The 15034-nt window shown below is 46.2% G+C and overlaps 2 protein-coding genes across 6 annotated transcripts in view; one reads left to right on the top strand and one right to left on the bottom strand.

Annotated features, from left to right (window-relative positions):
- Positions 1-3984, bottom strand: part of LOC134058645 (la-related protein 4B-like) — a 31667-nt gene extending 27683 nt beyond the window's left edge. For 2 of the 5 annotated variants that reach the window (XM_062515648.1, XM_062515647.1), the window contains exons 1-5: positions 3477-3732; positions 3147-3242; positions 2000-2104; positions 1406-1553; positions 958-1119 (exon numbers count right to left, since the gene is read on the bottom strand). In XM_062515648.1, coding sequence (XP_062371632.1) covers positions 958-1119; positions 1406-1553; positions 2000-2080 — 391 coding nt within the window. In that variant the 5' untranslated portion in view covers positions 2081-2104; positions 3147-3242; positions 3477-3732. Of the gene's footprint in view, positions 1-957; positions 1120-1405; positions 1554-1999; positions 2105-3146; positions 3243-3476; positions 3733-3921 lie in introns of those variants that run through there. The other 3 variants (XM_062515644.1, XM_062515646.1, XM_062515645.1) reach the window with 3 other exon arrangements.
- A 223-nt stretch (positions 3985-4207) lies between these two features.
- gtpbp4 (GTP binding protein 4) overlaps positions 4208-15034 on the top strand; it is a 17274-nt gene continuing 6447 nt past the window's right edge. Inside the window, exons 1-10 of the mRNA XM_062530810.1 lie at positions 4208-4294; positions 5495-5665; positions 5835-5938; positions 6303-6439; positions 6538-6638; positions 6843-6935; positions 8831-9022; positions 12389-12454; positions 13424-13513; positions 14150-14260. Coding sequence (XP_062386794.1) covers positions 4247-4294; positions 5495-5665; positions 5835-5938; positions 6303-6439; positions 6538-6638; positions 6843-6935; positions 8831-9022; positions 12389-12454; positions 13424-13513; positions 14150-14260 — 1113 coding nt within the window. The 5' untranslated portion in view covers positions 4208-4246. The remainder of the gene's footprint in view (positions 4295-5494; positions 5666-5834; positions 5939-6302; positions 6440-6537; positions 6639-6842; positions 6936-8830; positions 9023-12388; positions 12455-13423; positions 13514-14149; positions 14261-15034) is intronic.

Raw genomic sequence — 15034 nt, 5'->3', positions numbered from 1 at the left:
CGTTAGACATACAGTAGCATTAACCATCAGTGGTCCAGCCTAACTAATCATATTAATTAGAGATTCCTAACATCACCAGGTGTAGTCAGGTGAGGTCAGGTGTAGTCAGGTGTAGTCAGGTAAGGTCAGTTGAGGTCAGGTGTAGTCAGGTGAGGTCAGGTGAGGTCAGGTGTAGTCAGGTGAGGTCAGGTGTAGTCAGGTGTAGTCAGGTGAGGTCAGGTATAGTCAGGTATAGTCAGGTATAGCCAGGTATAGCCAGGTATAGTCAGGTATAGTCAGGTGTAGTCAGGTGTAGTCAGGTAAAGCCAGGTGTAGTCAGGTGAGATCAGGTATAGCCAGGTGTAGTCAGGTATAGTCAGGTATAGCCAGGTGTAGTCAGGTGTAGTCAGGTGAGGTCAGGTGAGGTCAGGTGAGGTCAGGTATTAGGCACGTTCCAGTTCAACTCCAAATGACCTCTTGCAGCAGCGAGAGCTGCCGGTGGCAGCAGGGGAGGGGATACAAACGCTGCTATGAAGTTGTACACTCTCTACTTCCCGTAGTCTAGACTTGACCATGTGACGAATCACGAGGCACGGACCCGCACGGACCCTTGTGGATATGAGGAGGCATCTAAACACCTACACATACGTCAGGGATGTAAAAGCCAATTGGGGCAAAGTCCTGACGTCATGAAGGAAGGGTCTAGGCTCCGCTGCGCTCCGCAGTACCTCTAAAGTTGCTGCTCCGCTGCTGAGCAGCCGCCTGGCCACGCCTTGCTCCCGCGATAAGTTGAGGCCATGTGATACCGACTGCCGAGTCGAAAACACATCCATCTAGACCATCGTGGACAGATTTTTAACCACGTGCATCTTGTGCTGCGCAGTTTTTGTGCTGCGCAGCCATCTTGAACGTGCCTGTAGTCAGGTATAGTCAGGTGAGGTCAGGTGAGGTCAGGTGAGGTCAGGTGAGGTGACTCACCGCTCTGCGCGCTCTCCTGTTTGTCAGTGTGCTCCTGACTCTTGGGGGTGTGGCTCTGTGACATCACGTCGGCCATGTTGGCTTCCTGCATCACAGTAGGATGAGCTTCGGCCTGAGCCAATGACTGCACCTCAAATATACCGCCATCATCAGGCTCATCACCTGGTCACACATGTACACACACTCATCACCAAAGCAAATGAACCTCCATCATTAAGTTCTTCACCTATTCTGAAACACACACACACACAAACTCATCACCGAGAGAAGGAGAGAAGAGAAGAGGAGAGAGAGAGAAGGAGAAGAGGAGAGTAGAAGGAGAGAGAAGGAGAGAGGAGAGAAGGAGGTGTAGAGGAAGAGAGAAATGCTGAAAAAGAGGAGCAGAATAGAGGAGAGGAAGAGAGGAGAGGAAGAGGGGAATAGCACATCTCATGAAAGAGAATCCGACCTCTGACCCTGTCCTGGGAGGAGTCATCGGACTGCTCAAGCTCTGATTGGACAACCAAAAAGGGGGTGGTTTCAGATGTGTCCAGACTAGGCTTTTGATTGGCCCATGCTTTAGCATCGTAGTTCAGGTCAGGCAACTTGGGAGGATCCTGGGTGAGAGACAGGGAGACAGCTAGGCAGTTTTCAGACACACACACACACACACACACACACAAGCTGTTCCAGACACACATGTATTTCCATCATGTCCACAGACTTTTTACGGTAGGGTTTTCTTTTTTTAAATTTGGCAAAAACAATTATCGCAGAATGTGGAGATGACTCTGAAACGTCTGAAAACGGCTAGACAGCCCAGACAGCAGGTAGACAGTGTGTGAGTGGGGCAAGACAGATGGATAATGGCCACCCCATCAGCCAATCAGAGAAGAGAATTCCATTGTTGAGGGAGATAAAGATGGATAGACAGACAGACAGACAGATAGTGTGTGTGTGTGTGTGTGTGTGTGTGCTCACCAGAGGCTCCGTGTGTGTGTGTGTGTGTGTGTGTGTGTGTGTGTGTGTGTGTGTGTGTGTGTGTGTGAATGTGTGTGCTCACCAGAGGCTCCGTGTGTGTGTCGTTAGGGTTGGGCTGCCCCTGAGGTTCAGCGACGGCTTTGGTGTCCTGATCAGAAGTCATGAGCCACGACTGCCCTGTTCACACCTGTTCCCAGCACACACACACACACACACACACACACACACACACACACACACACACACACACACACACACACACACACACACACACACACACACACACACACACACACACACACACACACTTAATAATATGCTTTATTTGCATAGCACCTTACATACACACAACACAGCACATGCACTGAGACTGCGTCTCAAAAACTGGAAAAATCTGGAAAAAAACCTATGTACCTATGTTACAGGAAACACTTGTGCTGGGGGGGGGGGTGTTAGGGTTAGGGTTAGATGGGGTACATTTTGTTCTGACTCTATTATTTTGTTAAAGCTCACAAGCCCATTGCTCAAGAACTAAAATATGTCGGCGGCTCAAATGTGCAGGCTGGTGCATATAGGAATAGTATGCAATAAAATCACCATGAGTGGCCTGGATGATCCTGCATGGTCATAGCAGTCCCTCAAAGTTGATAAAAATGTTATTGGAGTAAGGCCACTACTCAATATAGGCTCTCCATTTTTCCCCACCCTGAACATGGGCAAAATGCACCATTGAGATCTATTGAGAAATACAGTATGGTTTGTGTAGAGTAACCACAGGTGGCACTAAAATCACTGAATCACTGAAATTGCAGGGTGGTGACAAAATGTTGATCTCAATGGTGCATTTTGTCCATGTATAAGGTGGAGAATGAAAAAGAAGGTGTTTTTAAAAAGAAGAGGTAACGCAGATTAAAGAAATATCTTAGTATATTCCCACAAGGTGTTAGGGTGCACTGAATATGATATCTAAAACTATTTTTCAAACTTGTGAGGTCTACTGTTCAGTCCCTGATAGAATGTATTTTCTCTTAATTGCTTTTCTGAGAGTGTTTGATCTCAATAAGGGAGAAAAAAAAAATATGAGTAAAAAATAAAAATATGTCTTCTTTTTCATAATAAATTTGATAACAGCGTAGTATCTTGCTTCCGGCTAGCTGGCCAATCAAATGGGTCTGCTACCCACCTCTCGGGACTACACCTGCAGCGGAGTCGGGCGCGGGTAGGCCTACCTGAAGGTGCGCCTCCTGATGATAGCGAGCTCTCGCTGTAGTTTCCCCCGGTTCTCTACTGGCCCTCGCTTATCCCACTGTGTCCCGGAAAGCACACTTAAACACACAAACACACACACACACACACACACACACTGGGTGAACTCCTGTGTGTGGTGATGCTGGTAGAAAACTCCGTGCTCAGTCCCTTGGGTTACTTTAAAGCGGTAAAGTTCCGCATGAATCCTCCTGAGCGTAGGCCTGTATACGTTGTTTAGCGGCGTCTGTTGAAGGCTGAAAACTGCCGAGAGTAGCCTATATAATTTGCTAAATTAATCTATGCCAACTAACCTTGCCCGGTAACATTAAGTCTGTCGGTATCACCGGGTTATCGAGCGTAGGCTACGGCCGCTCAGTGTGCCTGTCGTCCCGGCTAGGGTAGTGGTGGGTGATGGAGGAGATTCGCCTCGCTAGCACGCAGCAAGCCAGCCACGAGTCCACGACAGAAACAGCCGCCTCCCCGAACGTACGGTACAGTAAACGGCTAGCGGGAGTCCGAGCCACTTGGCATGAACTTGTACTCGCGACGTGACCTCTCTACTAGAGGTTAATGGAGCTCGTGAGGACGGCGTGAATGAGACGCCCAAGACACGCGGAAAAGCGTGGAAGATTAATAAAATCCCGAAACTCGAATACGCTGTAGGCCTACATTCCAAACACACTTGTATTCTGCTTTAAGCATGAGCATCGCATTCGATTTTACTCGATAACTTGTTTGTGTCATTTATGTTTTTACCTTAAACGTTGTAGAGAAAGAGATTAATTCGAAAGAAAGTATTTCTAGTTGAAATAAGTAAACACTTTGAATACGAATTTAAAAGAAGTGTTTCTAGATGTAAAATCAATCAATGTTATCGTTATTTTGTTGTCATGAAGTAAGGCTGATATGAATGCAAGTTCCTGCAACTACCACCACCGACGCCAGGCGGCAGTGTGAGGAAAGTGACTCGGTTCCTGTGCACGGACGGCCCTCTTCCCCCTTCAGTTCACGTCTCTGCGCCTCCACGCGTCGGTCCTTTCCTTTCCCCGTGCTGCCGAACGGCCCAACGCTGTCGGCGAAGATGGCACTCTACAATTTCAAGAAGATTATGGTGGTTCCCACCTCAAAGGTATGTTTTATGACAATGACAGCGAGCATGAGCTTGTGAGGGTTCAGGTTTAGTCGCCCGTTGATCTGATTTCGGTGGAAAATGCAGTTGTTTACGGGTGATTCTCAAGCCAGAGTGGACACGTGCTAGTCAGTGTGCCACGGAAAAGTTAAAAGGCTGCCTGGGCTAGCCTGCCCGTTAGCTTCCTCACATGGCTGCATGGGGGCATGAAAACGGCGATCTTAAAAACTCATGATGCACTGTCATTGTTTTATTCATCTGTTTTACAAGTGGAAATGGACTTCACTAATTATTGATGTTATTGGCAAAACCCTGTCGCTGAGGTCAGTTAGCTAACGTTAGCTTTGCCTGTTGGTCGGAACAAGTTGAAGATGTGCCATCAGAGGGAAGGGAGGTGGAAGATCAAGACGTGAGGTTTTATGTTTGTGTCTGGGCGTGTATTAAGTAATATATAGCGTTTGGTTATCTTACTGCTTATGTAGTTGAGGTGGACGGCTGCTCCGGTCTTGTCTTGTGACGCGGAGATTTGTTTCCCTGAAGTTTGAAGTTACGCGTGGAGAACTTTAACAAGCGATGTAGGAATGTGCCGCCCCCCTTGTTTATGTCGAGCCAACAGTATGTCGGCCAAATCTATTACTGTAATCATAGTACTATTGTATTGCATCAGTGTTGTACTGCATCGGCCAGGATCTCAGTCGTCATGTCCGTCCTTATGCGATATACATTGAGTTGCGTTAGACAGCCAGATGCTGCCCCTGAAATACATCGCCAGCTTTCAGCATCGCTTGCTTATTATGTGTATATGTATTACGGTATCGTGTGTGTGTGTGTGTGTGTGTGTGTGTGTGTACGTGTGTGTGTGTGTGTACTTGGCTCAGCTATGTTCCCTTGCAAGGCGAGAGGCAATGACTGTTGGAGCCTTTCCCCCGACAGGACTTCATTGTGTGTTAATGTATATGTGTGTAATAATGTGTGTGTTTCCCCCCGACAGGACTTCATGTGTGTGTGTGTGTGTGTGTGTGTGTTAATGTATATGTGTGTAATAATGTGTGTGTTTCCCCTGACAGGACTTCATTGTGTGTGTGTGTTAATGTATATGTGTGTGATAATGTGTGTGTTTCCCCTGACAGGACTTCAGTGTGTGTGTGTGTGTGTGTTAATGTATATGTGTGTGATAATGTGTGTGTTTCCCCCCGACAGGACTTCATCGACATCACCCTGTCCAAGACGCAGCGCAAGACCCCGACGGTGGTGCACAAGCACTACCAGATCCACCGCATCCGTCACTTCTACATGCGCAAGGTCAAGTTCACGCAGCAGAACTACCACGACCGCCTCACACAGATCCTCACCGACTTCCCCAAGCTGGACGTAAGTACACACACACACACACACACACACACACACACACACACACACACACACACACACACGCGCGAGTGTGTGGTCGTTAACGCTACCGGGCGGCGGTTTGCCCGACGTGTGTGTGTGTGTGTGTGTGTGTGTGTGTGTGGTCGTTAACGGCTCTCTTGTTGTCCAGGACATCCACCCGTTCTACGCTGACCTGATGAACGTGCTGTACGACAAAGACCATTACAAGCTGGCCCTCGGACAGATCAACATCGCCAAGAACCTCATCGACAAGTAGGTGCCCTGTGTGTGTGTGTGTGTGTGTGTGTGACCACTACAAGCTGGCCCTCGGACAGATCAACAACATGCGTTTTGGGACTCTCTATAAGACTCTCTCTGTGTGTGTGTGTGTGTGTGTGTGTGTGTGTGTGTGTGTGTGTGTGTGTGTGTGTGTGTGTGTAGCGTGGCGAAGGACTATGTGCGTCTGATGAAGTACGGGGACTCTCTGTACCGCTGTAACTCTCTCTGTGTGTGCGTGTGTGTGTGTGTGTAGCGTGGCGAAGGACTATGTGCGTCTGATGAAGTACGGGGACTCTCTGTACCGCTGTAACTCTCTCTGTGTGTGTGTGTGTGTGTGTGTGTGTGTGTGTGTGTGTAGCGTGGCGAAGGACTATGTGCGTCTGATGAAGTACGGAGACTCTCTGTACCGCTGTAAGCAGCTGAAGAGGGCGGCTTTGGGCCGCATGTGCACCATCCTCAAGAGACAGAAGCAGAGTCTGGAGTACCTGGAGCAAGGTACACACACACACACACACACACACACACACACACACACAGTTCATGTTTCTTTGTTTGTGTGTTTGTTTACCTGTTTGTGTGTTTGTTTACTGCAGTGCGCCAGCATCTGTCCCGTCTGCCCTCCATCGACCCAAACACCAGAACGCTGCTGCTGTGTGGATACCCCAACGTGGGCAAGTCCAGCTTCATCAACAAGGTGTGTGTGTGTGTGTGTGTGTGTGTGTGTGTGTGTGTGTGTGTGTGTGTGTGTGTGTGTGTGTGTGTGTGTGTGTGTGTGTGTGTGTGTGTGTGTGTGTGTGTGTGTGTGTGTGTGTGTGTGTGTGTGTGTGTGTGTGTGGTTACGGCTACCCTAATGTGGGCAAGTCCAGCTTCATCAACAAGGGGTGTGTGTGTGTGACAGGTGACCAGGGCAGATGTGGAAGTCCAGCCGTATGCCTTCACCACCAAGTCTCTGTTCGTGGGACACATGGACTACAAATACCTCCGCTGGCAGGTGTGTACCTGTGTGTGTGTGTGTGTGTGTGTCTCTGTATGTGGTGTGTGTGTGTACCTGTGTGTTTGTGTGTGTGTACCTCTGTATGTGGTGTGTGTGCAAGGGCGTCAGTTTAGTTTTCAAAGTGCTGGGGACAAAAAAGCTATTTTACAGCTTGCCCTGCTGAAAAAAACAGCAAGAAACCAGCTTAGGCTGGTAGCTGGTTTTAGCTGGTCTTCGCCCAAAACACAGTTAGTATTGCTGGTCTTTGCTGGTGTAGCTGGTTTTAGCTGGTTTTAGCTGGTCTTCGCCCAAAACACAGTTAGTATTGCTGGTCTTTGCTGGTGTAGCTGGTTAGGCCACCAGCTAGACATGCTGGCGTGACCATCTGAGGAAGCTGGTCGTGCTGGTGTGACCAACCTATCGTTTGGGATACAGCTGGTTTAAGATGGTCATGCTGGTGACCAGCCTGTCAAGCTTGACAAAGATGGTCAAGCTGGTTTTCTAGAATAACCAACATAAGCTGGCGTGGCCAGTTAAAACCAGCAATGTAGACCAGAAACACCAACTAAAATGACCAGCTTAAGGTGGTACGACAATCAAAACCAGCTGAATTACCATCATAAGCTGGGTAAACCAGCTGAAGGTGTGTTTTCGTGAGAGTTTTGCTGGTCTAGCTGGTTAACCATCAAAGGGTGGTCAAACAAGCTGGTTAACAAGCTGGTCAACCAGCAAACCACCTTTAGCTGGTCAGGCAGTTTTTTTCAGCAGGGTGGTTTGATAAGTGCTGGGGACACACATTTTATATGATCTTAACGCTGTTGAGGACTGTTGCGTTTCTGACTCTGCTGCGCCGTCGCCGTTGCGTTTTAAACGCATCTTGGCCTACTAGGCTATGCAACGTTTATATGTTACTTTATCAGCTTCGTACTTACATGACTCATTCCGGCGGGGAGAGACCAAAGCCAGAGTGAAGCTGAAATCGCGTACTGGTCTGTGTCCACAGTAGAATTAATTTTAACTCCACGAAAATTGGCACCGCTGGTTAGTAGCCGATGCTTTGGTTTGCGGAGTAGGCTTAAGCCACATGGATTGGTGAAAATGTAGTTTCTCGGGGGGCAGAGAAATTTTTCAATGAAATACAGTAGCCTACAAAGCATAAATCTTTTAATTGTAGTTCCGTGGGCTATTCGAAATTGCGCTCTGAGCAGCGGAGGACAGGAGCAGTGTAACTATATATTGGTCGTTTATCGAGAACAGTAGCCTACCATGCTTTACGATTATCTTTGATATTTTAGTGCATGGCTTTGAATATTTTTAACAGTTGTCAAAAATATAAGAGATTCAGTCAGTCGAGTTTATTTGAGCTTCGCGGCATGCACTTGAAACGCCAATCAAAACTTCTGTCATGTTAACGACTATTGTCCCTGAAAGTCTAATGCTCTTGTCAATCTCACACTCTCACAAAAGGAAGGAAGCAAGTAGGCCTAAAATGCAAGATGCACAGGAAGTAGAATATGAGTATGAATGATGTAGCCTACGTGTCTGATTGGAAGTAGAATATGAGTATGAATGATGTAGCCTACGTGTCTGATTGGAAGTAGAATATGAGTATGAATGATGGAGTCTACGTTTCTGATTGTCGAAATGTTTCTTTCGAGGGAATCGCATTCGGCATGGTCCAGCAACATATCGTTATCGTCATTAATTCAGCACATGATCAAATGCAGTCTGACGTACAGTAGCCTACGGTAGCCTATCTCTGAATCAACATGAACGTGTGTGTGTGTGTGTGTGTGTGTGTGTGTGTGTGTGTGTGTGTGTGTGTGTGTGTGTGTGTGTGTGTGTGTGTGTGTGTGTGTGTGTGTGTGTGTGTGTGTGTGTGTGTGTGTGTGTGTGTGTGTGTGTGTGTGTAGGTGGTGGACACCCCCGGTATCCTGGACCACCCCCTGGAGGAGCGCAACACCATAGAGATGCAGGCCATCACGGCTCTGGCCCATCTGCGCTCAGCTGTGCTCTACGTCATGGACGTCTCCGAGCAGTGCGGACACACACTCGCACAGCAGCTCACACTCTTCAACAGCATCCGCCCGCTCTTCGCCAGCAAGGTACACACACACACACACACACACGCGCACACACTCGCTCAGCAGCTCACCCTCTTCAACAGCATCCGCCCGCTCTTCGCCAGCAAGGTACACACACACACACACTGGCGTTGTCTGTGTCAGGATCCATTACACCATTCATTGAAGTGGACCGGTCTACGTTATGGTACCTCAGCTGGTGTTTAGATGCAGAAGGGATTTGCTCATGATTTTCTCACAATATGTTAAATTGTTTTCTTTCTGAGAATCTAGACCCTTCATCATGTATCTACACTATGCCGTATCTATAGGGGTTTACCCACACTGTGCTGCATCACTGTATCTATAGCAGAGTTGTCACGATACCAAAATGAGTAACCACGATACTATATCAGACAAAGTATCACGGTTCCGGGTATTATCGCGATACCGCGGCCTTTTTTTATTCTTATTATTTTTATGAACTGCAATATATTTTCAGGGTCCCCGCGGGTCCTTAAAAAGTCTTAAAAAGTCGTATTTATTTTTTTGGATTTTCAAGGTCTTAAAATGTCTTGAATCCTATAATTTCCGATGAGGAGGTCTTAAATTTCATGTCGTGCCGAGTCCGTTTCGTCAGCTTTGCGAATGTAGACACACTCAAATATTGTGGGTGTTACAATATAACAACACAGTAAAAAGTAGCGCGTGCGTTCCTACAGACGGAGATAGTGTTTCAGAGTGGCAGACGCGAGCCAAGATTTTTAAGAATGCGACTGAAAAATATTGAGGTTGCAATGGTGCACCTGACGCTTTTCGGGTGAGAGCATACATTTCTTTCGCCTGTTTTCATTGTAGACTATGCGTGTAACTTTACCAAACAATATAGAAGGAGACCTCCTTGGCTTGGCCCTATCTCTCTCTCTCTCTCTTTCTCTCTCTCTCTCTCGTGCGCGCTCAATTGGACACCCACCCCTCGACATGCACATTTAATCCAAATAAAACATTCACAATCGTGAAAAAAGCAATGACGACTAGCTAAATTATCATGAAATCCGGTTAGCATCATAGCATGCTGCACATTTTATTAAAACTCTTGCATTCAAGTTGAGTGATCATCTCATCACCAATGTTTTCTAACTCCAAGACTAAAAGGACCTGTCCCAAGGAGAAAAAGTATCAGCCTACCTTGAAACTTAAACACATGTGAGGGAAACTGAACAGTCCAACCAGTAGACTATGATAAGCTAGCCAACTATGCTACTTTGTTTACAATATTTTGAGGCATCAATCAGACAGCTGAATTAAAGAGGTAGGCCTAGAGTTGTAATACAAATAGTAGGCTATATAATCTGCATAAAGTGTGCAGTCATGAATATCAGAAATTTCAGTATATAGAAAGTAAAGGGGGAAAAAATGGGGGAGAGGGGGGGGGGTTATTTAGTTTGAATGATTATATATATATAATGTGTGACTTTTTATCAAATATATTTATAAAAAATCATTCACATTATATGAAAGAAGTGTGATAAAAATGTGACCTTTTGCTGTTAGAAAGCTATGCAATGAAAAATGTGGGTGCACCTAAATGTTGTGCTGGCGCACCAGTGCAACCAACGCAAAAAGTTAGTCGGGAGCCTTTTCCATTTTTTAACTGTGTTTAACTTGTAATTTGCAACTTGATTTGTTTACACACTGTTTGTACGTTATTTAGAGCAGTATTGTTGTAGTATTGAGAAGGCAGTTGCCTGACGTGCACTATTTGCATTGTCACTCAAATACAAATGTGCTTTGGTAAACGGAACAGCCTAGAGCGTACTTTTTATATATATATTTTTGCCGTGGTAATGGTCTTAATTTTTATTCTTAGAGGTCTTAAAAAGGTCTTAAAAGTCATTAAATTTGTTGATAAAAAATGTGCAGATACCCTGATTTTTACAAGCTATAAATACTTATTAATTACTTATAATGTTGTTTGGTGCATGATAAACATAATGCTGGGGAAGTAAGAATTAGACTGAAGCAAATATTTTTATGAATAATGTTTATATAAAAAGTTAAAACTGAAAAAAACAAAAAAAAACAAACATCCATTTTTGCATTTGTGTTTCTAGTCAAACTAGTATTTAACTTAAAGGGATATTCCGCCATTTTTGGAAATACGCTCATTTTCTCCCTCCCCTCGAGCAAAACAATCGATATTTACCTTGTTCCCGTTCATCCAGCCATTCTGTGAGTCTGGCGATACAACTTTTAGCTTCAGCCTAGCATAGATCACTGAATTGGATTAGACCATTAGCTTCTCGCCTGCTAGCTTCATGTTTAAAAGTGACTAAGATTTCTGATAATTTTCCCATTTAAAACATGTCTCCTCTCAAGTTAGAAAGTGCAATAAGACCAACTGAAAATGAAACCTGGCGTTTTTCTAGGCTGATTTGACATGGAACTACACTCTCATCTGGCGTAATAATCAAGGCAACTTGCAAACGTACCATAGGCGCAGTGATATCGTACGCAGCATCTGAAAATAGTCCCCATAGACATCAAGCAGTAGTAGTACCAGTAGCTGCAAGTTGCCTTGATTATTACGCCAGATGAGAATGTAGTTCCATGTCAAATCAGCCTAGAAAAACGGCAGGGTTCATTTTCAGTTGGTCTTATTGCACTTTCTAACTTGAGAGGACACACGTTTTAAATGGGAAAATTACCAGAAATATTAGTCACTTTTAAACATGAAGCTAGCAGGCGAGAAGCTAATGGTCTAATGCGATTCAGTGATCTATGCTAGGCTGAAGCTAAAAGTTGTATCGCCAGACTCACAGAATGGCTGGATGAACGGGAACAAGGTAAATATCGATTGTTTTGCTCGAGGGAAGGTGGAAAATGAGCGTATTTCCACAAATGGCGGAATATCCCTTTAAAGGCCAAAACTTATGTAAAGGCATAGGCCTATTGAAGGCTACTTTACTGAACTGAAGCTCAATTCTATACATAATAACTTAACAAAATACTGAACAGTATAGTCTGAACAATATATAGAATACAATATAGACAGAGTCTACATTACTTCTTTTGATTAGACCCCTCTCCAATTTTTGGTCTTTTATTGTGAAACTGACTGTAAGCAGTACTGGAAAGCGACACAGGGTGGCGCTGTAGGCTAACTCCGGTATTAGATCTGCTAGCATTTCGAGCAGAGAGTTAGCAAAACGTACAGGAATTTGGCACTGGTGTATTACTTGTTCCTAAAAGCTGCTTATTGTGTATTTTCAGGTGAGTCTCTGACCATGAAATCGTGCAACTCTAATCTATAGGGGTTTACACAGGAGGATGTGTATGAATAACCTGTGTGTGTGTGTGTGTGTGTGTGTGTGTGTGTGCATGTGTGTGTCTGTGTGTGTGTTGCAGCCTCTGATTGTGGTGGCCAATAAGTGTGATGTGAAAAAGATCAATGAACTGGCAGAAGAGAATCAGGTGAGACCTGCGACCTCTCTTCCTCTTCCTCTTCCTCTTCCTCTCATATTCTCCCTCTCTCTTCCTCTTCCTCTTCCTCTCATATTCTCACTCTCTCTCCCTCTTCCTCTTCCTCTTCCTCTTCCTCTCATATTCTCACTCTCTCTCTCTCTCTCTTCCTCTCTCTCCCTCTCCCTCTTCCTCTCATATTCTCACTCTCTTCCTCATCCTCGCTCTCTTCCTCTCTCTCTCCCTCTTCTTCCCTCTATTACATTCTTGCTCTCTTCCTCTTCCTCACTCTCTTTCTCTCCCTCTTCCTCTCATATTCTCGCTCTCTCTCTCTCTCTCTCATCATCTCTCTCCTTCTCTCTTTCTCTTCCTCACCCTCTCCATCCCTTTCTCAAGTGAGCTCTCTCTCTCTCTCTCTCTCTCTCCCTCCATTATCTTTCTATCTGAACATGTTTATCCATCTGTCTTCTCTTTTTCTCTCTCCATCTCAATTTTCCTTCCTTTCTTTCTCTCTCTCTCTCCATCTCACTTCTCCTTCCTTTCTTTCTCTCTCTCTCCATCTCACTTCTCCTTCCTTTCTTTCTCTCTCTCTCTCCATCTCACTTCTCCTTCCTTTCTTCTCTCTCTCCATCTCTTTCTTTCCTCTTTTTCTCTCCATCTTTGCCCATCATTTTATATCATTAATTATTTATTTTAGAATATTTTGGAAAGGATTCCCATCTCCCTCTTTCTCTCCATCTCCCTCTTTCTCTCCATCTCCCTCTCTCTCTCCATCTCCCTCTTTCTCTCCATCTCTTTCTTCCTCCATCCCTCTCTCTCTCTCTCCATCCCTCTCTCTCTCTCCATCTCTCCCTTTCTCCCACTCTGTCCATTGTTCCCCTGTACATAGAGCAGTTTGATGAGCCACTGCTTTAATCTGTGTATGTGTGTGTGTGTGTGTGTGTGTGTGTGTGTGTGTGTGTGTGTGTGTGTGTGTTTCAGAAAATCTTTGCAGACCTGGTGTCGGAAGGGATCCCAGTGATTGAGACCAGCACCCTCACAGAGGAGGGTGTGATGCAGGTTAAAACTGAGGTAAGACACACACACGCACACGTATACACACACAAATGCGCGCGCACACACACACACACACACACACAGGCGTGTGATTGGCTAGTCCTCTGTTCCAGGCGTGTGATTGGCTACTGTTGTGTTTCAGGCGTGTGATTGGCTACTGTTGTGTTCCAGGCGTGTGATTGGCTACTGTTGTGTTCTAGACGTGTGATTGGCTACTGTTGTGTTCCAGGCGTGTGATTGGCTACTGTTGTGTTCCAGGTGTGTGATTGGCTACTGTTGTGTTCCAGGCGTGTGATTGGCTACTGTTGTGTTCTAGACGTGTGATTGGCTACTGTTGTGTTCTAGACGTGTGATTGGCTACTGTTGTGTTCTAGACGTGTGATTGGCTACTGTTGTGTTCCAGGCGTGTGATTGGCTACTGTTGTGTTCCAGGCGTGTGATTGGCTACTGTTGTGTTCCAGGCGTGTGATTGGCTACTGTTGTGATTGGCTACTGTTGTGTTCTAGGCGTGTGATTGGCTACTGTTGTGTTCTAGACGTGTGATTGGCTACTGTTGTGTTCTAGACGTGTGATTGGCTACTGTTGTGTTCCAGGCGTGTGATTGGCTACTGTTGTGTTCCAGGCGTGTGATTGGCTACTGTTGTGTTCCAGGCGTGTGATAAGCTGCTGGCGTTCCGTGTGGACTCCAAGATGAAGGGCAAGAAGGTCCACGACGTCCTCAACCGCCTCCACCTGGCCGTCCCCAACAAGAGAGACAACAAGGTACACACACACACACACACACACACACACACACACACACACACACACACACACACACACACACACACACACACACACACACACACACATCCTCCACCTGGCCGTCCCCAACAAGACAGACAACAAGGTACACACACACACACACACACACACACCCTCCACCTGGCCGTCCCCAACAAGAGAGACAACAAGGTACACACACACACACACACACACACACACCCTCCACCTGGCCGTCCCCAACAAGAGAGACAACAAGGTACGCACACACACACACACACACCCCCTCCACCTGGCCGTCCCCAACAAGAGAGACAACAAGGTACACACACACACACACACACACACACACACACACACACACACACACACACACACACACACACACACACACACACACGCTCCACCTGGCCGTCCCCAACAAGAGAGACAACAAGGTACACACACACACACACACACACACACACACACACACACACACACACACACACACACACACACACACACACACACACACACACACATACCCTTCACCTGGCCGTCCCCAACAAGAGAGACAACAAGGTACACACACACACACACACACACACACACACACACCCTCCACCTGGCCGTCCCCAACAAGAGAGACAACAAGGTACACACACACACACACACACACACACACACACACACACACACACACACACACACACACACACACACACACACACCCTCCACCTGGCCATCCCCAACAAGAGAGACAGCAAGGTACACACACACACACACACACAC

This window comes from Sardina pilchardus, chromosome 2, assembly GCF_963854185.1.
Source record: "Sardina pilchardus chromosome 2, fSarPil1.1, whole genome shotgun sequence".
NCBI classification, from domain to species: domain Eukaryota; kingdom Metazoa; phylum Chordata; class Actinopteri; order Clupeiformes; family Clupeidae; genus Sardina; species Sardina pilchardus.
Note: the sequence above shows the minus strand (reverse complement) of the source record. Positions and strands in the feature narration are given on the sequence as shown.